This window comes from Merops nubicus, unplaced genomic scaffold, assembly GCF_000691845.1.
Source record: "Merops nubicus isolate BGI_N331 unplaced genomic scaffold, ASM69184v1 scaffold5317, whole genome shotgun sequence".
In the NCBI taxonomy this organism is placed as follows: Eukaryota; Metazoa; Chordata; class Aves; order Coraciiformes; family Meropidae; genus Merops; species Merops nubicus.
In genome coordinates this window covers 44,509-67,399 of record NW_008618185.1, presented here as the reverse complement: position 1 = coordinate 67,399, position 22,891 = coordinate 44,509, and the positions used below count along the sequence as shown (strand labels likewise).

At 37.9% G+C, this 22,891-nt stretch overlaps 1 protein-coding gene across 1 annotated transcript in view; it reads left to right on the top strand.

The window, feature by feature from the left end:
* Positions 1–1,543: 1,543 nt before the first annotated feature.
* LOC103775876 (cadherin-like and PC-esterase domain-containing protein 1) overlaps positions 1,544–22,891 on the top strand; it is a gene marked incomplete at its 3' end in the record, with an annotated part of 47,855 nt that continues 26,507 nt past the window's right edge. The window contains exons 1-2 of the mRNA XM_008943350.1: positions 1,544–1,754; positions 2,991–3,226. Of these exons, the coding sequence (XP_008941598.1) occupies positions 1,544–1,754; positions 2,991–3,226 (447 nt within the window). The remainder of the gene's footprint in view (positions 1,755–2,990; positions 3,227–22,891) is intronic.

The following is a 22,891-nucleotide window of genomic DNA, read 5'->3' as shown; positions in this document are numbered from 1 at the left end:
CTATGATTCTATGATCTTCCTTGTCTTCTGCCTCTGACCCAGTGGTTTCCTATCTTCCTTATTCTGAATGGCCTTCTCCAGTTGTTCCAAATCTCCTCCAGGTTCATATACATATGTATATCTCTCTCTATATATATCTATAAGGTTCTATATATCAAAATAGAGAAATTTTTTTCAGATAAAGTTCTTCACAATTACTGTAACATCACCTTAAAAAATTCTAGCAGCTTCTGTTGGTGGCTTTAATGGTTCCTTCTGAATCATATTCCAGTGATCAGCCTGGATGAAAATATGTAATTGTCTAGTCAGTTATCAGAGAAGCTTTTTATTATTGGTTTATAAAATTAAGTTCTCCACAGTCTCAAATCAATACTGTTGTACTAAGGCAACAATGTCTGTAATTTGACCTCTTACAGAGATGGATTATGGATTGAACCTCAAAAAGGTGGTTCTCAAAAAAAGAAGCATAGCAGAGATGAAAAAGCAGACAAATATCTATTGAGAACTATAAGGGCATTTTCAGGGCATGCAGAGATGCAGTTAGAAAAGCAAAAGCTCAGCTTGAATTCAAATTGGCCAGAGGTGGCAAAAACTAGAGGAAAGGGCTCTTTGGGTATGTAAACAACAAGCAGAAACAGAAGGAAAATACTGTCCCACTGTTAAAGAGGAAAAGTGAACTAACTTTCTTCACCTCTATCTTTAGCAGCACTATTAGGCCTCAGGCCTTGAAAACAAAAACTGTGAAGGAAGAGTTGATATATGAATTATTACAGGAGCTTGATCTCTACAGGTCCATGAGTCCAGATGTTATCTGCCCAAAGGTGTTAGGAGAGCTGACTGATGTCGTTGTGAGGCCACACTCCATAATTTGTAAGAAGTCACGGAGGTCAGGGGACATCCCAGAAGACTGCAAGAAGGCTAATGTCACGCTAATCTACAAGAAGGCTTAAAGGAGGATCCTGGAAATTTAGGCCTGCCAGTCTTTAGTCCTTGGGGAAGTTATAGAATAAATTCTTTGGGGGCTATCACAAGTCAAATGAAGCATGTGATTGGGAAAAAATAACATGGATTCATCACGGGCAAATCATGCTTAAGAAACCTGATCTCCTTCTGCGACAAAGTAACCTGCTTGGTTGATGTGGGGCAAGTGGTGGACATTGTCTTCTTGGTTTTCTCCAAGACTTTGACCATGGTTCCCCACAAACTCATCATAGAGAGGCAGATGCATTATGGTCTAGACAAGTGGTCTGTGCAGTGAATGAGGAACTGTATGACAGGCCACAGTCGGGGGGGGGGGGGGGGCGGGGGGTGGTAAACAGCTTGTTTTCAAACTGGCAGCCTGTCACAAGTGGGGTCCCCAGGGATAAATACTGGGCCCAACACTGTTTAGTATCTTCATAAGTGATCTGGGTGATGGGATCAAGTGTACCCTGATGAATTTTACTGATGATATCAAACTGAGTGGGGAACTGGACACTTCAGAAGGGAAAACCACCCTGCAGGAAGACCTGATAGGCTGAAAGAGTATGCTAACAAGAACCTGATGAAGTCCAACAAGGACAAGTGTAAGGTCTTGCACCCAGGAAAACATAATTCAGAAGTGCAAGCACAGGCCCTGGCTGAGGAGCAGCTCTATGGAAATGGACCTGGGGTCCTGGTGGTTGACAAGCTCAGTATGAGTGAACAGTGTGATGCAGCAGCAAAGAAAGACAACAGGATACTGGATTGCATCAACAAGGGCATCACCAGCAGAGGTAAAGAAGTCATTATCCTACTCTTCTCAGTGCTTGTCAAGCCACATCTAGAATACTGTGTTCAGTTTTGGTTCCCACTATACAGAAGAGATGGTGGAAGATGTCCAGAGAAAGGCCATAAAGATGATCAAAGGACTAGGAAGCTGCCATGTGAGGTCAGACTGAAAGAACAGTGTTTATTCAGCCTTGAGAAAAGAAGCCTTGGGGGACACCTCATCACCATGTTCCAGTATTTAAAGGGTAGCTACAAAGAAGATGGAAACTCCCTTTTTACAAGGAGTCACACGAAAAAGAAGAGGGGTCATAGGTACAAGTTACTCCTGGGGAGATTCTGATCGGACACAAGAGGAAAATGTTTCACAATAAGAACAACCAGCCATTGGAATAATCTCTTCAGGGAAATGGTGAATTCTCCAACACTGGACACTTTTAAGGTTCGGCTGGACAGGGTGCTGGACTATCTTGTCCAGACTGTACTTTTGCCAAGAAAGGTTGGATCAGATGATCCTCGAGGTCCCTTCCAACATGATATTCTATGATTCTATGACATTGATCACAGATGGACACTCCAAGAAGGAACGTCAGACAAAAATGAATTACTGAAAAGGTTCTGCAGCTTGTTCATTCCAGAAGTTCAAACCTTTCACTTTGGCACCTTTGAGTAGAAGTGTTTTAATCAAACGATGGAGTGCACCAACTCTTTGCTGTATCACATTCAGTTGCTGTTGGTCAGCTGCTTGGTACTGACTCCTCAGCAGAGGTGTCATCACTTGTAGACTATTTAAAAGGAAAAACATCCAGGTTTGCTAGACTGCAGTATCTGGAATTTAAATTACTTAGGAACCCTCAAAAAGTGAGTTATCACATCTCTGCCTGCTTTGAGCCTCCTAATGTCTGTTCCAACCTAAATTATTCTATGATCCCACAGGTGTAGCATCTGAAAAATTTAGCTGAGTACCGAGTCTGTTTCCCCAGCTGTATGGGTCACTTCACAGCTCAGTGAAGGACGTTGAGCATGTTTCAAGCCAGAATCCATCCCATAATATATTCATTTTTTTAATATTCCTGTGAACACAGCTTTTCTCACTTCCTTTGCATGTGCACCCCATGGAGCAGAACAGGGTGTCCTTCACTGCATCTGGCAGAATTTCACCTGTCTTTGAAGGTATGAGTTGACCATAGCACTTCCACTCTGCTAAATACCACAAATAATCCTTTGTGCCTGCCTGTTGGCAGCCAGACGTACAAGTGGATATAACCAATTAGTAGAGAACTTAGTCCTGGCTGAGGATTGGACATGCTGTATATGTATACTACACATGACTGCAGCTAGATTTCAACCGCTGGACCCTTGGCATCATAAGGAAGAAGCAACATCTGCTGAGCCAGATAGCAGCTCCCCACTCACCAAACTAGATGCTGTGCCAAGTCTGCTTCATGTGGAGCTAAATATTCCTAGTACTCTCATACAGGTTAGTTCAGCAGAGGGAGCACATTCAATAGTAATGTTTTTCTAGTCTTATGCATTTTATTTCTTTAACGTTCTTATTTATGGTTTTATAAACCACTGTTCTTTCCCATCACATTCAAATAAAAAACTCATCTTGCTGCTCTACCATTACTCTGGTGTTTTGAAAGAGAGAGTTCATCAAAGACCAAAGGATACCATATACTTCTTCATATTACATTTAACCAAAAACTCCACTCAGAAGAATTTGACTCTTAGTCATATTAATGTAAAAGTAACTGGGATTATAATCAGCGTCTTATATGCGTCCATATTTTTTAACATTTTTAGTTGAAAGGAACATAAATAATCTAGACTTTTATGAGGTCTTTTGGTTAAATATCCTTTTTGGTTTAAAATCCTGAATTCACTTTTTTTCTGAATCTTTCCTGTGCTTGAAGAAAAACTCATTCAAACCAGTATCTCTTCTCTATTGCACTGTTTTTAATTAACTTTATAGCTGAGGATCTATAGAGAATTGCTTTTTGCCCTGTGAGCTAATTCCTTTCTAATAACAGTTAGTTATAGATCCATCTATGAAACCAAGGAAGGTCCTATAAAGAAGAATTAATAAATGGGAAACAGATATTTGGCAAAGAACATTATTGCTCATTCCTTTCACCCATCACCGTTTCTTAGCATTCCGTGCGTAATGGATTACGTGGCTTCTCCCAGACATTTTTAAACTGTGTTGAGGAATGCCCTTCACTGGAAGACTTTAAATAAGATTAGTAAAACTTCTAGTAAACTTGATCTTGCTTCAGTATAGGAGGACAAACGAGGTGACCTCATGGGTTTCTTTGTTTATGGGTTTCTTTCCTGCTTTGTGTGTCTGTGATTCTCACAGCTTAGACTCTTTTTGTAAAAAGCTGTGTCGTACTGCATTTACCTTAGCCTAAACTGGTAATAAAATAGATCTGTTAATGATTTGCTCTATCTATTAGTTCTCATATTTGAGCTTAAAAACCTCTCTTTCTATTCAATCTTAAAGCAGTGAAACAAGAGAGACATATAATTCAGAGACTTTTTACTTCTAGAGATCTTGCTCATAAATGCTTTGCTCTGTAAAGATAAAGGTCAAGAGGGTTTTAAACCAAGATGTTCCTTGCCAACTGAGCAATTTAGGAAGCAATTATTTGTGGCTAATACTGTTTGGGATGGATGCCATCATTAGAACAATAAGACTTTTCCCTTGTTTTTCTTCCAGTAAACTTTCTGTTACAGAGCTATGTAGCCATACATAAGGACATTAGGGAAATGAAGGCAGAATTTGAAAAAGGAAGTCACTGAATTAAAGGCAAACTCATGATACAGATTTTAACTCAAAATGAAACTGGGCTCAAGAATAAAGGTTTCATTTATGAATGCTGAAGAATTATGAGGTTGGTGGAGGTCAGCAGAACTGTGGTGTTATGGTCTACATAAAACTATAAAAACAAAGCAAGCAATTACTTTAATCCATTGTTCAAAGCAAGCTATTATGTCTACTTAGTTTAAATTAATGAGTTGTGATGTAGTAGAAAACAAAGACATTTTCAGAAAACATATTTTCATTGCTAGCAAAGTGACCTCCAGCTGTATGTTGCTACTCTAATGTTTTTCCCAAAATTCAGCTTACTCAATAATTGATACATTTTCCAGAAAACTTTTTCTATGTCAGGTTCATAGCACCAAATGGAGAAGACAGACAAAAGCATTTTGTTTGAAAAGCCCTTTTCTATCTGAAGATAATTGGTGTGTAAAAGTACGAGAAGCTATATATTGTCACAAGAGTTAAAGTTCTAATGTAACTTCTTTCTTACAGCATAGTCATAGGAAGCACTTAACACTTTTTCTGAATTTCTGGCTATTTATGCAAAATGAAAGAAAAGTATTATTAATTCTCCTGTTAAGATCCTCTGATATTGGTGTTTGTTCCTTCTGAAAGGAAGATACTTTTGCTGAACAAAATACATTTTAGCCACACAGCTGCTATTGTATCTTGGAATGACCAGTGTCCAAGGACACGAAAAGAGGTAAAACATCTGTTCCAAAATAAATATGGAAAACTACTTTAGGGGACATTTATGTTTATTAACATCAGCTGTGTCACATATGTTAAACTTATACTAAGCTCTAGTGTGCTGAACAAAGCCAGAGCATGTAAAGTTCTGTTCTTTTGAAACAACAGAACAGAAATAGGATAGAAATTAAACAGTAAAAAAAGCGGCTGCAAAAAGAAAACCTTTTTGTGATCACATGCAAATACTGAAAAGATTACTTTTTTTTCAATTTTAGTCATCCTACATTCCCCACCTTGGAAATGTGTATTAACACAGAGGTACCAGAAGAGTCAAAAGTACCCTGTCAAGATCTTTATTGATTTATAAGAGCGGAATCTATCTCGTTATTTCCGAAAATAAAATTTGGGCTGTTGTTGCATATACACTGGTGTACCCTTGAGCAGAAGTATGTTGGATTGCCTTTTTTCCTTTTGTAACACTGTGTTACAGATTTTACCTACACACACTCCACTCTGCCTTACTTATGTTTTAATCCCATGAAGGAAAGCTTACGGCTTCCTTATTTGTAATAAAGGAAAGATCAATTTGTCTCAATTATTGAGAATAATTTTAGTCTAGCCATGAAAAATGTTTATTTTAATGATAAAAATTATTGTGTATTATATTTTAAGCCTAGATAAGACTTCAAAAATAAGCATAGAAATCTAAAAATGTTGGCTTGGTCTACTGTGTGTGAAGATCATGCTGGCAAAAGCTATAGAGGACCAAAATAGCAGTAGACTTTATTATGAGACTTTGGTTTTTGGTCCAGATAGGTGAAATGACAATGTCCTTAGCCAAGGGACATTTTCAGAGACCTCTTCCAGGCACAAACCCAGAAAAGCAGAGTCAATACATCACCTGCACCTTCTTTAATAATACTTTCTACCAGAGCTTAGGTTGGGAAAGAAACTCTTTATTCCCTGTTTTGTAGGTTCAACAGTATTTGAATGCCTGACAGGCCAAATTAAGGTGAGGCATTATAAACCATGCTCTGTCTGAAAGATTCATTAATAAAGACAAAGACCTGTGCTGGAAAGAACAGTTTTTCAGGCAATGAAATGGAGCACTGTAATTGTTTTGTTCTACTTCAATAATTCTGTATTTTGTGGCTGCTTTCAGCAAAGAGCAGATGAAAAATGAGTCATGGATTAAAGGTATACTATACTCAATAGGAATTTGATTGTTTCTTTTCTGGTTTATAATAAATTAAATTAATAATCATCAGCTTTAGACAGGAGCCCAGGAAAATCTGTAAATCAGCTGAAAAAGAAGTGTGAAAGAGTATCATCTCTTCAAAATACATTTTGTTGTTCCCTTTGAAAGCAAGATATTGAAATTAGTACAGATTTCAGTTTAGCCTCAAAGCTGTTTTTCATTATTGTGGCTTATTGCCCACTATTAACTGTTTCCAAAACCCATTTGAAGCTCATATGTTCTTTGGCTGCTTCTTCTACAGAGTGTGAAATTGCTGTTTATTGTGGCCCGTTAAGTTTTATATTTGGTTTGCTGTAGAAAAAATAGTAGCAGTATCTTCTGCTGCTTATTCTTTTGACAGTAGGAAAGAAGAGGACAGCAGTATGGGTTCCCTCTGTGTTTTGTAGCAGACTTAAAAGAAATGTGTTTGATGATGTGTCGCCAGAGAGCTTACCTGATATGTGAAGAGCTACTGTGTGCTTTTCTAAAGTGTGCTCCAGTAACTGATGGCTTATGTTGACTCTCTGTACCAAATATTTTCCTTGATCCCCATTCTGCAAAAATGAAAATATGGTGGTGGAATGAAGGGAAAGCCTTTTGTGACCCAAGTAATTTTCTCAGTCTGTACATTATGGATGGGATCCATTTTACCTGACTTCTGTTTTCAAAAAAGTAGGCCTTTACAGCTGAGCTGAGCATCTTTTGGATGCCTTTGTAATCTACTGGGAAAAATCAGTAGTTTTAAGGCACAGTTCAACTGATCTGTTTTGAATATCTGTTTTAGTTGTCTGCATGGCTTAGCTATAAAGATATACCGTCTGTGTTTCAGCTGTTAATATTTGATCAGGTGAAACCTGTCCTTGTGACTTGTGTAACCTTCATCCTAAACAACCCCAGTAAAATGGGTGACAACTCACACATGCAAAATTCCACGAGTCTTGTGATCACAGAAGGAAAAGAGTGTGATCCAAACTCCTTTAGCACCATATTGATCGCGTCCACTAGCACATGAAATACATGTAGTTGAAACCTGCTGTCATAACTGGGATGCCACTTTGTGACTACTGAGTATCTGAAGATGGATATGACATTCAGAAGTTGAAGATTTGTGCTGGATATTGTGTATACATATATCGCAGCAAAATGAAAGCATATGTTCCTAAATGATATGTTCTGGCCTGTGTCAGATCTGATTCTACCCACTAAAAATTCCTAAAACTCTTACCAACACAAGGTCAAGTCATTACAGAGGTAATGTGATTTTTGCAAAAAGGTTTGTTTTGGAAAAGCAAGTGAAAGAAGAGAAAAGAGGGGGAAAAAAGAAGGCTGATGATGAAGGAAATTGAACAGTGAAACCACTTTCCCCATAATAATTTTATTTGCAGTTCTATATTTGTGGCTTTTTTTTTACTTTTTCTTTATATGCCTTGAGACTTTACGCTTCACCCAGTGCTTTATCATCTGTTAGGAATGCAATTTATAATTTAAATAAACAATAGAGAAATAAACCCACCAGTGATAAGACTGAAGGCTCTGTCTTTGGTTTCTATGAAATAAAACCTCAAAATGTTCACCCCTCACCTTATGAAGTTATAAAGCTTCACTCCAGTCATGTACTGTTGTGACTGTTTCCTACCTTTAGGTGTGAAACACATTATAACTTGTTCAAAACCCCTTGAGATATAAAAGCTGATCTTTAAATATTATTATTTACTTTTATTATTTTGTAATACGATATGGACAGTATAGCAAATTAACATACAGTACAGAGATTCAAAAATGTACTTGTTTGTTTGTTTGTTTTCCTTCTTTTGAGTTTTGAAGTCCCAACCTGCCAATCTGTGCTCTTTCAAAAGTGTTCCTTAACCTATAAATACCAAGGTTGAAAGTAGGTAAGGAGTTTCTGGAAAAGTTTACTTCCTGGAAAGAAGAAATAGATGGTGTCTAAGTCGTAAGGGTAGGTGTCTGTCAAGATGGAAAAAGCACATCATACACTTAATTTCTAATGTGGTTTTGACTCTCTCACTTGATGAGCAAGTGCTGGACTTTAAGAAGCTTGGAAACTTGTAGTGTTAAGGACCTAGATTAATTCTATTCCTCTTGACAAGATCATTGACTTTGCATTAACTCTCCATGAGAGCTCCTGTGTTAGGGGGGTACTTACAGTAATTTCCCTCTGTGGCAAATGGGCATTATTCTGGTTCCTTCAGAAGGCTCATTGATCTTGGCATGATCCAAAAAAATTCTAGAGCTGCTACTCTCCATCCTTTCACTATAGATGGCATCGGCTGCTCTGTCATAACTTACAGGGCACCTATAAATAAGAATATGAGACAAAGCATCAATTTACATGGCAAAACATTAATGATACAATACTCATGTCAATAGCTCATCTTTGTCATAAAATGGACTTCAGATTTCGTAGTCATCCTAAATACATCTATATTTATCTCAATTCCCTGTGTCTGTAGTGTGTTTGAAGATCCCCCAAACACAATGGAGAGAGGTGTTCATCCCTATCCAAATCTGGGCTTCTCTCTCAGATGCCTAAACTAGAGCATTAGTCCCTGAGTCTTCAGTAAAGTGAATGGGGAAAGGCAATCCTCCAGGGAATGACTTGGAAATAACCAGACTTAATTGTTAACTCCAAGTGAGTGTTAAATTACAGCTCCTTGTTTAGTTGAAGCTGCAGACTATCTAAGTAGGAGTTAAAATACTAGTAACGTCAAATGAGGGCTTGTCGAACTTGCAATCATTCAAATAAATATTCACTACCACAAGTATAGTGCAGTTGGTTAAATTAGGATTTCTATCTACAGTTCACACTGTAAAGATTTTCATTCTTGTGGTTGGTTTGGGTGCTTTTTAATCTATGAAACACTTGCCTAAAGTGGAGAAGAATCCCCATGCCAGATGAACCCCTTCTTTAGAGTTAGACTCTACTTATCCCACTAGAGATTTTTTACTTAAACCATTAACCAAACCCCCATCAATCAGTACATAAAGGATTTGAACTGGCATCACCTACATGTCAATAAACTCTTAAAGATTATGGAAATCTCTTAGATGTGCTTTCCACTGCATTTAGTCTGGCATATAAATTCTCAGAATTCTTACTAATCAACCTCTGCTGACAAAATTAAAGGAATATCTATTTCTAGCTTGAATCTCAGCACCATGAGGTCTCAGCTGGTTGTCTACATGACAAGCTACAGCACAAAAAAACCTTGAGGGCACATTTGGCCTGTAGCACTTGTCTTCTGAGGAGAGGCTGAGGGAGATAGTATTTTTTAACCCAGAGGGCAGAAGGTTTCAGGGATGGTTCCTATCTAGAGGAGGTTGCCAAGAAGAGGTTGCTCAGGCTCCATCTTTGGAGGTTTTCAAGACCAGAATAGACAAAGTAACCTGATCAGATCTCATAGCTGAGTCCATGTGGAGCAAGAGGTTAGATTAGAGATGCCCTGAGATTCTTTCCAACTGAAATGATTTTGTGACTCTTATGTTTTTGTGAACTGTGTGGAAGAAGTTTTACATTTTCAAGAGATGTAAACCAAATCAGATGTGCTCTTTGACTGTGGCAAGTCATTATGATGTGAAAGATTCAAAGCTATATGTGTTAGTTTCTATTAATGATTAGAAGTGCCTTTTCATTTTGAAATTTTATCATTTGACATCTGAAGTAACTAATACAATTCACAAAATATGAAGGGTGTTAAAACTGCAGCGTATAAAACACAGATGAACATACCACAGCCTCAAGGTAACCCATTTCTTGCTTTATAAGCCAGAAATACTTCTGGGAGTATTATAATGTTCCAGAGCACTACACAGTGCAAACAGATCTCTGCTTTTTGGTGGACAGATGCAGAGCAACATGTGGTCAGACAATCCCTTAAACACTGCACATGTGGATGTTGCAAGCGGCAAGTTATTCCAGATAAAATCACTATAAAGTTATGATCACTATGCTTTCACTCCATTTGTCATTTTTCTGACAGCATACCATGATTTGACATTGTGGGGTTTTGATACTGTTACTGTCTATAAAGCTTCTGAAGGAACTTGTACTTCAGAAAAGAAGGGCCAGCCAGTCTAAAGAGTTTCTCTGTTGGAAAAAAACTCATGTAAGTGAGCTGCTTATGGTAGGGTACAAAAATGAGTATTCGGGCAACTTGCACCTTGCATTAGCTCTTGGCATTTGAGGCTAATTCACTATTAAGCATTATAAAAGGATAAAGATTACTTTTGGAACTCATTCTTTTTGCCATGGAGAGGTACTTGTCAGCCCTGTGGACCTCTGAGATAATTGCACTCAACAGCTGCCTCTGAGGTTAATCAGAAGACATAAAAAAAATCTTGGGACATCTCCAACTTCTTGTAAAAACTGGTTATGAACAGCACACTGCCAGTGGACCACCAGCACTCTTAAATAATGACAGCACCTCTTTTCTTTGGCTTTAACTCAGAATTAATTTCACTACTTCAGTCAGTTACTGAAGGGTGAGAAAGGCAGAAGAGGATGGAGACAGCTTTTTTGCTTTGCAAGAAGTGCCTTACAGTGCATCCAGGTTTCACTTACATGAAGCTTTGCTTTTGCCCTCTGAGACAGGGAAGGGGTTCATGCTGTTTTTCCAGGAGAAAGTGGAGTCAATCCCAAGCCATTGAATGTGGTAATGTGAAGGCCATTTGGAACCTCTGTGTGTCTGGGCTTTCATAGCTACATTGAAGTAATTTTTTGAACCTTCTTACCTTTTAATTCTCCAGAATGCTAGATGCTGAGGTTCATCAGCAGAAGGAGGAGGTTATTTAATCACCATAACCTCTGTGTGGTGGTTTTTTAAGATCAGTCTTTGTATGGACATTTTGCAGTACAAAATGTGAAGCTGGAGTTTATCTGCTGTAAGTTTACTTTTTAGTTCACTCTACATGGAAATAGTAATGCAGTGCTTTCAGAGTAGCAGCCAATTATTTAGTTTCTTCTTATATTTTTTCATTCAGCATGATACAAGGCAGGTTTAATATTGCGGAACAGAGGCATTTTGAAGTATTTCCAAATATTTTTCAACAATTGCAAACAATTATTTAAGCAGTTCTGTTCAGTTGCTGTAACATAGTACATCCAGACAGCTGTGTGCCCTGGGAAAACAGTTTACTGTTCACTTAACCCATAGCCTTCATGCTTCCCTTTCCCCTTACTGACTCCCTTGAGCTTTCTTACTGTCTTTCTCATGTTAGTAATAAGAAAAAATCATTGCAGATAAAAAAGAAGTTATCAAACATGAGTACTTTTCTAGAATTATCCTCCTCTTATTCAGTCATGCAGAACTGCCATTTTTATGAGAGAAAGAGGTATTAGCAGCTGAAGGGTACAGAATCTGCATAGCAAGATTACTCCACATCTGTCTATTTCTATAAAAGACTGTAAAGTTTATACAATACCTACTGTTGTCAAACGACAAAAAGGCTCTAGAAAGAATGAAGAAGGAGGGAATTAAAAAGAAGTGAAAGAAAGATGACATGCTTGCACTAATACTTAATTTAACCTTTGCTAAATTACTATCATGTATCTAATAGATTACAGTATGCAGTATATAATGGTATCTAATTTATGCTATATCACAATACACTGTAATCTAATGTTTACTGGAACAGATCCCTTCCATTATCTCAGTCCTTTTGTCTGTAGTACATCCTTTGAGTCTGATTTAAACTGGAAATATTTTAGTTTTCTGTAACAGCCAGGTCTGCCACAACGCCAGGGTCTCAGAATCCACAGTAAATTCTGGCAGCCCTTTGCCACATGGAAGAGATCTCACACTGAAGGGAGCCTGGGCTGTGTGTTTGGCTCAAGATTTGTAGAGGTTTTCCTGTGCTACTACTGGACAAACACTCCTGAGTAAAATTCCTGTTGCAAGATATCCAGTATCTTACCGAGGAAAAGTAGGAAGATGAAAAATGGTTAACTAGAAGTATAGCCAGGCCAAGAGCAATCCATCAGCTAGACTGTTCATCTGTCTGGGCAGAAATATTGAAGCAATAAGATAATATTCAGTCTATGGTTTCAGAGCTGCTCAGGGGGGATTGCCTGTAATCAAATAATCCTGTCAGAAAAACAATGTGAGTTATAGTGTGGGAGGGTTTTGTACAGGATGTGAATGTATCCATGCTTGCTTTGCTGAAGGAAAAACTTGTTCCACATCTCCAGAAACCTGAATTTACAGCAATACATTTTATTAGTGGACACAAGAAAGTTAAACACAAAACACCTCATAGGCTGACAAAATACATTTGAAAGGTGGAGGAGTCCTTAGCTCTATACAGAGTTATTTCTTTGAAGTGCCGAATCTTGGCAAGAATAGATTGGGTCTGGAACATTGCCCAGATCCAAGTGCAGCCTCTGTCCTTGCAAGAAAACCAGCAGTTAGCACATTTCTGACATTTCAGGGGGAACAACCTGACTCGCTTTGATTCAGTTATGCTTGCAGTGCTGCACTGGCTGCATTATCTGCCTCCTCATTGCTCCCTAGACTTGAAGTGAATCACACAAATCTTCCAGACATCTGTCTATTAAGGACAGTAAATTGCTGTATAAAGCTATTTGTGTAGGTCAGGAGAACCTAGGTGACTAATAAGTAGTAACTAACTGCCTTAATACACTGTTGAGGGAGCCTAAATTCCGATTTTTAAGTTTTTTTTCCTATTTCCAATGTGCTCCACCTCTGTGCTAATGTGATCTTAGTATTGACCAAAGCAAGGCTTCAACTCAGCATCACTTATCATGCCTTGTGCTGTAGAATTAGCATTGTCACTAAGCACAGTATTCAGTTTTCAGAAGTAATTACTTGGTTTTTGTGAGGGAGGCCTTGTTCAACTAGTGGCTGCTTGATTAGCTGAATAAAAGGACATGCAGTAGTAAATTACTGTGAGCAGGCTGTTGGAGAAAGCGGGGCAAATTCTAACTTCAATCTGCTCATTTGGCACTAACTGCATGCAATCTGTTTCTGCCCATGTGTGAAAGCTACCTGCAAGCAGTCTGCTGTTCAGTAAGCCAATCAAGCTGTAAGGGGACTGCATTTTCAGTCTGCTGGGCACCAGAAGGCAAACCTTTAATCAGTACCTTTTGAAAAAGATCATGATTAATAAAAAATCCATGAAATTCACTTCTGTGATTATAGCAGCAAGTGTGCTGCAAATTCATTAGAGTCAATTCTGACCTCATTATAATTTAGAAAATAAATTACTACATGGCCAGATTTGTAAGTGTTCTACGAAAACAAATTTGCCTCTCTTACTCCTGTCTCCCAGCTGTGTATATGAAATGAGTATCTGGGGATATGTAAAATTTAGTGCTGGACATAGCTATTAGACAGCAAGGAAAATATTCTAACTCAAAGGTTCTTTTGAATGAAATATGTATTGATTTTCAAAGGCAAATCAGTCCTTCATTACTTCATTCTTTTCATGGTAAGCCACACTGTTGTAGAAGGGAAGTATAAATGATAAGCAGATACTGTCTGTTAATACATTTATTTTTTCTGGTTTGAGACAGTCTTCATTGTGTGCATTGTCCAAGAAACTAATCTTGAATGATGCTGACTGATTTCCTTTTAAGTATTTTATTTTTACTGAAGCTTTTAACTGAAGAGGAAAAAAAGCAGGAAAAAACCCTCTACCACTTCTTAAATCTTCAGTTGCTCTTTTGCAGCTGTAGAGCAAAAGTCATAGTCTTCCCTCCTGCACTACTGTAGGCCTATACAGCACCTTCTGAATATACATAGCTTCAATTTGAGTTATGTATAGTGTGTAATGGAGACCTATCCATGCACTGTCCATCTGTCCTGCACATTTGCACAGAGACTTTCCTCGTATAAATGACTCTATAAATGTCATTTAAACATTCTTTGCTTTAGCCCTCACATTTCTTTGTGTATTCAACAAGGCTCTAAACTTTACGTCAGTAATAGATTTCTCATTAAATATTTGCTGGTTACAGTTTTAAAGATATGTGTAAAAGCTCTGTTTCCAAAAATGCACCCTCTCAAGATCTTTGAACCTGTCTTCTGACTCACTTAAATAAGCAGTCTAATATCTTAATAAGACAAGGGTCTGATGTTTGGCCAGAAAAGCCTCAGAGATGGACCCTTTTTCAGAGATAGGCCCTTCATCAAAGGTTGCTTAATAAACAGAGTCAGATAGAAAAGGCTCAGGCTGCTGCTTGCCAGGCTGCCAGCCCCTATGACTTTTCACCCACTGGAAAAACGCAAAGCATTAGGGATCAGCCCTGCTTGGAATGGAGGCACTGCAATCAGCAAACATCTATTTCTCATGCCTCTTTTCTTCTTCTTGCACCTTCCATAAAACTGATATCCCCAGGCTCAGGCCTGGCTCCACGGCACACCCCTATGTCCTTAATACTTTCTATACCTGGCTGGTATTTTTCATTTCAAACTGGGTATTAAGCAGACAAATCATTTGCACCACTCACTGGACAGTGTGCATAGGTCCTTTTACTAGGTGTGTTGGCTTGTGAAGAGGAGTGTGTTTGTCTCTTGGGAGTTGACCTGAATGGCTCAGGTGTTCAACACAACTGCCCTGAGGATCTGGCCCTGCGTGTTCCCTGAGACACCATTAAAGACAGCCGACATCAAAGCACGTGGCTGCATGAAGCTGTTCCCAGGGACACCATTAAAGACAGCCAACATCAAAGCACGTGGCTGCATGAAGTTGGCTGCGTGCTCGGGCTCTTGAAGCGCGTGTCACTGCAGACTGTAAATACGCAGAGGGAAAAACCTCCTGTTGTCCACCAGACACGAGCATGCTTTCCATTAGAGTGAAGCCTCCACACATATGTAGACTCCGTCTTTACATGAAAGGCAGGAACTTGCTGGGATTTTTGGCATTGTCTGGGGAAAGTTTCAGAAGTCTTCCATTTGGTGTTTCTAAGCCTGTATTAGTGGCTTCCTCAATGTTCCTAGATCATGCATAGCTCTGATGTGTATTCCAAAACCTAGTATGCCACAGAGAACAAAGTCTGTGCACTAATTCCCTAAACAAAATCCATTTTGCTTCACCCTGCATCCAACATAACATAATGAAAGTACTATACTTTTCAGATTTTTTTATATCAATTTATCAGTTTATTTATTATTTCCTTAGCTTTGTTTTTGAAAACTTTTCCAAGGCAGCAAAGCTCTTGAAAATTTGTTGTCATACCATCCATGGCTCACTAACACCTTTTCAATCTTTTGGACCAATTTAGGCTCAATTTAGACTTAGAAAGGAAATCTCAGCCTTCCATTTATGTTTCTTTTAATGAGAAGGAAAAAAAAAAAGGAAGGAAAATTGGTGCTCTTGTTGAACTGGACTTGTAGAGTTTAGTTCTTCTGCATCCCATTTGGCAGACACCAGCTTGCTACTCATTATTAATATTGTGGTTTAAAAAAAAAATCAGTATTATATTTCATTTCTCATGTTCAGGGGATGTGCAGGAGAATCCAGGGCAATCAGCTGAGAGAGAGAGTTAAACATTCTCAGGCCTAGGGAAATACATCACATCCAAACAGTGTAACTAGGCTCCTTATGCATTCTGTAAGCAACTATTAGTGAGGCAAAGCTTGCAGAGAAAGCTTTAAATTTTTTTAGTAGAACAATATAACTGGGGGAAGGAAACAAAGAAAAAAAAAAGTGTCTGGGTACAAACCTTTTTAAAATTTGAAATAGAAGAATTCAGCTTGTAAAACCAAGATTCTACATGAACCAGCACAGTGATAAGGGATTCAGATGCATTGCCCAGCAGAAAATCCTATGGAAAGGAATGTACCTTAAGTGCAACTTTCTCTGGGAGTTACACATCCAGTCTGGGGTTAGAGGAGAGCCTGCCGTCCACTTTGACTTGCCGCCTGGCCTCTCAGGGAGTTAAGTGCCTACTTCAGTCAGTCCTTTCTTGGGCAGCAGTTAACAGGGAGACTAGGGGTGCTCCCTCCATCCGGTTTCACCCCACATTCTTTGCACACACCTAGGTGGAGCAGGTTCAAGGCTCTTTACGACTCAATATTTAATTGTATGTACAAAGCAAATACAAACAACTTCCTTGGGAGACACTGAGCTGCCCAGAACAGCCTACAGCCCACTGACTTGAAGCAAGAGATTGGGAGCTTGAAATGAAAGCTCTGCTGCAAATCAGCTGAAAGAGAGACTTTAAATTTCTTTTTCTATATCACAGAGAAGTGTTCTACCAAAGAAATACCAGTTAATGCTTTGTGCATTGCACACTCCCGGTGGTATGTCCTGAGAACAGCTAATACTTGATTTTTGGACTTTCTTGAACAAAGAGAGTTTTGAATTCTGTTAGGGCTAAAGGGGCTGACTAACAGCTCTGCTGAACTATGAGTGATTTTCCCTGTGCCCATTAGAAGAAATTAGGCACTTAGGAGGATGTGATAACTGAGTGTGGGTTTCAAGATGATACATCAGAGGCATAAGTAGTGTCAGATGGAGCTCCAAGTCATTTGCCCAAGCTGATACAAAAAATAAGAGGCAGAGTTGTGAACTGGACCCAAACATCCTAAATCTTTCCTCGGAATCTTAACCTCAGTATCCCCCAAACCCAAAAGAGTTAATAGGTGTTCTTGCAACATCTACAGGATTTTGTGTTAAAAGCGAGGAAAACGTAATTTTGTTGTGGTAAACCCTGAAACGCTGAGATAAATCTGCAAACCTTGCTTACTGTGAAAAGGAACTTTAACAGTAGCTTTAGCAGATATGTAGCTTGCTGGACTGAGTCCGTGGCTATCAAGTTTTTTCAATGCATTGCATTAATTATCAAAGTATTTAAGTTTCAGAATCCATGAATGTAAAGTAATGCTTTCAACTCATTTTTTCTCTCATACCTTCTCGTATTTTCTGAATGTAGTGATAGCTGTTCAGTCTGAGAAGTTCTACTGTGTTTGTCACAGCTGTGATATAAAGGTCTTAGTCTAAATGCAAAGGGGAAAGGCTAGAGCTTAAGCTCCTCTTGCACATAGTAAAGTGTATAGATCTCTCTGCAACGTGAACTGTGAATACCATACACCCTGAGGATGGGAGGGTAGAAAAGAATGCTCCTTAAAAATAGCCACAGGACTGTGGGATTTCCCAGCTAATATAGCACATTTTCAACCTAATTATAAGGGAAAGCAATCAGGGCCACATTGGCACTTTACTGAGAGAGAACCATAAATACCTAATAATTCCTTTGATTATCACATAAAATATTTACTTACACTGATAAAGCACATGGTTTTCTCACGCTAGTCCCCATTTTCAGATAATGGACTTGACAAAATTCAAGTCAATTCACATTCAGAGCTTGCACTGTGAAAAGATCGAGGGAAAGTAAGAGGAGGATTAAGTGGGAATTCAAACATGATGCAGCTCTTAAAGTCTCCAAGTCAACATTACCCTCTCACTTTTCAAACAAAAAAACAGCAAGAACCTAAGATAGTAAAATGCCTCTATCTGCTATTCCATGTTCCTGTTTTATCTTTACTTTGAGGGTGAAAGAAGCGCTAAATTCTTTTCATTCTCTTTTTTCTTGCTTTGTGTCTTTAGTTTATAAAGCATACAAGCTCGAAACTGTCATTGTTCTTGCTTGGGAAAAATATCATTAGTTGCACTGGGAAAACATGATTGCTAAGAAAGCAGTTAAAATATCCATGCAGATGTTAACTTCAAATATTGACAAAAAATCTGTAATTATCCTTAGGTACAATCTGAATTATTTTCCAAAATTTTTGTTTACAATATTTCATTCATAATGGAGTTGGATTTCACATCCAGCCATCTTCCTTCAACTAATTCTGTTGTTCAGAATCATAATTCACAAGTCTCTGCTAGATTAAGAGTCATGCTTTTTAGCCCTTGTGTGAATGTTTTTGTTCTATGGGTCACAGATGTAGAACTTTGAACTATTTAGTATTTGGGAGCAGGAAGGCAAATAAAGAGTCTAACTGACATTATGTGGATTAAACATGGTGTAAAATGGAATTGAACCAAAATCATTCATAGATTGAAAGGATTGTTTTATATTCCACACACACAAAAAGTACTAAAACAGTGTTATGAAACTTGCAATATTTTCTCTTTAAAAGCAGCACTCATTTCCCTAAACAGTTTCTTAGCTTTCTGTGTGAGGTTAGCATTCTCAGCACAGAGAAAACCACTTTGCATCTGCTCTAGTGTCAAGATGAAATTTGTTCTTATAATCTGTATTTGCTTTGAGACAGTTGTCTTTGTAGAGAGGCACCCACTGGGATTTTCAAAAGCTCTTTAGCAGATAGTAAAGCTATAGTGTAGATATGACACACATCCATCATTGGTTAAAGCATATAACATAAAGCATATAACTCCCCCAAAAATTTCTGTGCAGAAACTTGTGATTGAGAGAAAAATCCTGCAATTCATGGCATGCTTGTATTCCTAAAATAAAATAATAAGAATTATAGCAACAACATGAATGGTGCAAATGAGACCTTGAGAACAATTGGGACTGATGGCTGCACTTTGTTCACATTTGAAACTGTTCTCTGTTGTCTCCACCATGCCTTGACAATCTGGACAGAATCTCAGCTTTTCACATCATTCCCATCTCCTACTGGTGTATGTGCATTGCATGTTCCAACCCTCTGAGTGCCCAGACTGCTTTTCTAAAGTGTTTTTATGGTCCCTACCAGATCAGTATGGAACTGAGCATCTCATAGTCCTTTAATGTGTTTTTTTTTTTTTTGTGACAGTGCCTTTGGGATCATTGGGGAAATATTATCCCACTTTTGCAGATGGAACACATTAGGTTCCTTGCAAAACACAGTGGTGGAAGTTTCTTTCCTTTAAAACATAGCTGCAACACATGGACACATTACTCCATCGGTTCAACCCATTAATCCCATATTCTCTGTTTAATGGATTTGTGTGTCTTTTGAAGTAGGCAATGTCTTCATCTATGTCTTAGTGCCTGATGAATAACAATAGTAACTGTTTCTCAGCCAAAAGCAATAGTGAACTGAAATTTCTTGGGAGACTGCCTCTCTTCTTGTGAGAGCTTTCCAGACCTATTTTGTACATCCGAGAGCTTTGTTTCAGTTTAGTTCTTTTGGGTGTTGTTGTGAATCAGCCTGGACCTCTGAATCTTTGGAGGTTCATCTGTCACAGCATAATGCAGCCGGACAGAGGGAGATGGTTGAATAGAAGTCAGTATGCCAACTGTTCTGTCATTTATTAGTGCCATATTAATAAAGTTGATAGAGTGGAACTAATCCATCTGCTCACAGTTTGTTCCCTAGCAATAAGATACAGTTTCACTAATTCATGAGCTCACTTTTTGACTAATTTTATTAGAATTCCTTCCATAGCATCATTTTTAATCACTTTTCATCCAGTTTTAGTTATGTGTAAAATACTGGGAAAAGATGGACGAAAAAGACATAAAAGGATTTCATGAGAAACTAGGGTCAGCTTAAATAGATCAAATAAAGCTAAGTCAGTGAGCCTAACAAAAGCGAACAGAAAAGCATTTAAAATTACTCCTGCTGCAGGAAGCTTTGTTCTGTCATGTCTAAAATGTAAACAGTCAAAAGAAATAAGGCAGCCCTAGCAGCATCATAAGATGTGTCAGAGCAGCGGTGCCTCAGGGGTGGCAGCGGGTGGCCAGATGACTGCAGAGTCAGAGCTCCATGGATGGAGATGTCTCCTCCCTTCTTCACAAAAAGCTAGCAAATGAGGTTTAGCTTATCCTCTAGTTCCCAGGCATGTGTAAGCTCTGGATGTTAAAAAAATGCAGGATTTTGGCTACATGTTGGTTGTATGCAATGCTAAAATAAATTCCTGTAAGCCTGGTGATATTTCTCTTGTTGTTTAGCTTAAAACGTCCTGATAGGCTGATCCTGTATTAGTCTGGTAGGAGCAGTCTTCAGTGATTTAGGTTGAGTGAAATTTCAGACATGAGTAACTAAGCAGGAATTGTTTTTCGAAGTGTTGAGCCCACCATTCTCATTGATCACTACAAGTTTTAACACAAATGCAAGAAGGACTTTCATGGAGAAAGCTATACGTATATGCATATAATTGAGAGGAAATACAGTGCAGTTATTGAAAGCTGAACTAAGCAAATAGAATTCTTATTAAATCAGGAATTGAGGCTATAAATAAATGAAATAATGTATGCACTAATAGCTCCAAATTAATAATTTTAAAAAACTGTAAATTATCAGGCTCAACATTCTATGTGATCTCTTAAAGGCTAAAACTTCATGAAGAATCAAGTTCACTGTGTTGTGGTCTGAACAGAATCAATACCCATTTTACACAGCAGATGAACTCCAGAAAAGTTCACTAAGTATCAGCTGATGTTGACTGAAAGCTATCTTCATGTACAGAGGAAAGCTTTATTCCTCTTTTATTTGCCAGGGTCTGGAAAATCTTTTGTAAAGATAAAAGAAATTTTGCTAGTAAAATGGAAAACCAGTCTTATAAAAAGCTGATTCTAACTGTTCACTGAAGTAAATAATGCAGAGGAATTTTTCTTTTGATTCTAGTCCAATCATTTCAAGAGCCCTTTTATGTCTGCCTCCTAAAATGGAAGGTTTGCAAGGAAGACAGACAAGAATTATCATTTAAGTTTACATGTCTTGCTCTCATCTTTGCCTTGAGTGATCTTTTGTAAACATACTTAAGATCACAAGATGTTTCATCTTTGGGCAAGGCAGGAGGGATGTCATATCACTGCAACACCTGACGAAAACTTTAAAGATTCTGCAGGTGGTTAGAAAAGCCACACATTGGTGAAACTGTGGTAGATCTGTAACTGCTGCACATTCATTTTCCATGTTATATTAAATATGTCAATGATGGTTGGTCTTCCACAAAAGTAAAGATGAAACAAATGAAGCTTGTTCAGCGATTCACAGTCGCTCTAAAATCCTATAGTTTTAGATGTGAATTACATATTAAACACAAGCAGTGTACTTTAAAATGTATGGTTTGCATACTTTGAAAACCCAACTAAGTCAAAGGGAATCGGTGATGTAGTTTGACTTGCATGTTGATTGTGATTAGTAATAAACTAACCACAGGAAACTGTTGTTAATTATATTGTCCAAGGAATGCAATCAAAATGAAGTTTTGGTTTTTTTAAACCCATACCCTGGGCCAAGGTATGAGCAAGACAATCCCTGTCAAGTTATTTTATGGCACTATGTTGAGAGCAATGGCAGCACATTCAGGAATTTCAGGTTTTCTTGTGAAGTCCTATGCAAATTGTTTAACTGCAAGGTAGGAGCTTTCGGATGCTAATGTTAGCTGAAGTAATACTGTCAAATAGCTGTACAGTGTGTCCAGACACAGAGACTCCATGACAACATCACAGTTTAATGCTAGAAGATACTGTGCCATTCATTTTGTCACAACAGCTTTCCCTAGTTAAAGAGCATTAAGCAGAGAATAGGACAACTGTACAAAAGGACCCACACATATCTACCATTACTCTGACTTTTTGTACACAAAAATGACCTTAACCCTCTTAAGTCAATGAGAAGGGGTTTCTTTATTTTTTTTCCCACCTTGAAATTTAATGAGATCAAAGACATCTTTTTGAAACAACTATTCACTTTATTTTTTGATTGCATATTTAAGACTCACCAGTATTTGCTAAATTTCAGGATGCATTAATGTATCCATCTACATCTGTGGCACATAACCTACTGTCCCTCATGTTTCCCCTTGACAATATTAGGACACAATTGCCATTTTCTCATTGGTCCACTTTAGGCATAGCATCCTAGATGTTTCATAATTTAATGGAAACAATGAATGATATTACATGACAGTTGCTGAATCAATTTTGATATCATTGTAGAAAATAAAAATAAAAAGCAGCAAACTTCAGTGAAGAAAAGACCAATTAATTTTTTTTCTTCATGGAGAAATTACATTTTATTATTCTTTTTGTTTTAAAGAATACTCCTCCTTGAAATAAACACACTCCAGTAAACGTGTGTTTCCATTTATGTAATTTGTTTGCACATTTATCAGTAGCACTAAGCATATACAGTTTTTCAAATAAGGAAATTTTGAATTCTTGAACATTAATATGACTAATATTCCATTTATCCAGAAAGGGCCACAACTGCATTTTTCATACAGTATTCAAAAATAAAAGCATGTTAGGTAATGATTGCCATGGTTATATTTTCATAATATTTTCTCCTTTGTCATAAAATGATATTTTTCACTATTTTAAGTGATGTTGGTGAAAAAAACCCTCACTGTGCTCTGGTGAGATTATCACAATACAGGGGTCATCACAATGAAATAGGAGAGACTTGACATTATTTCTTAAGCTATTACTGGCCCTAGAATGC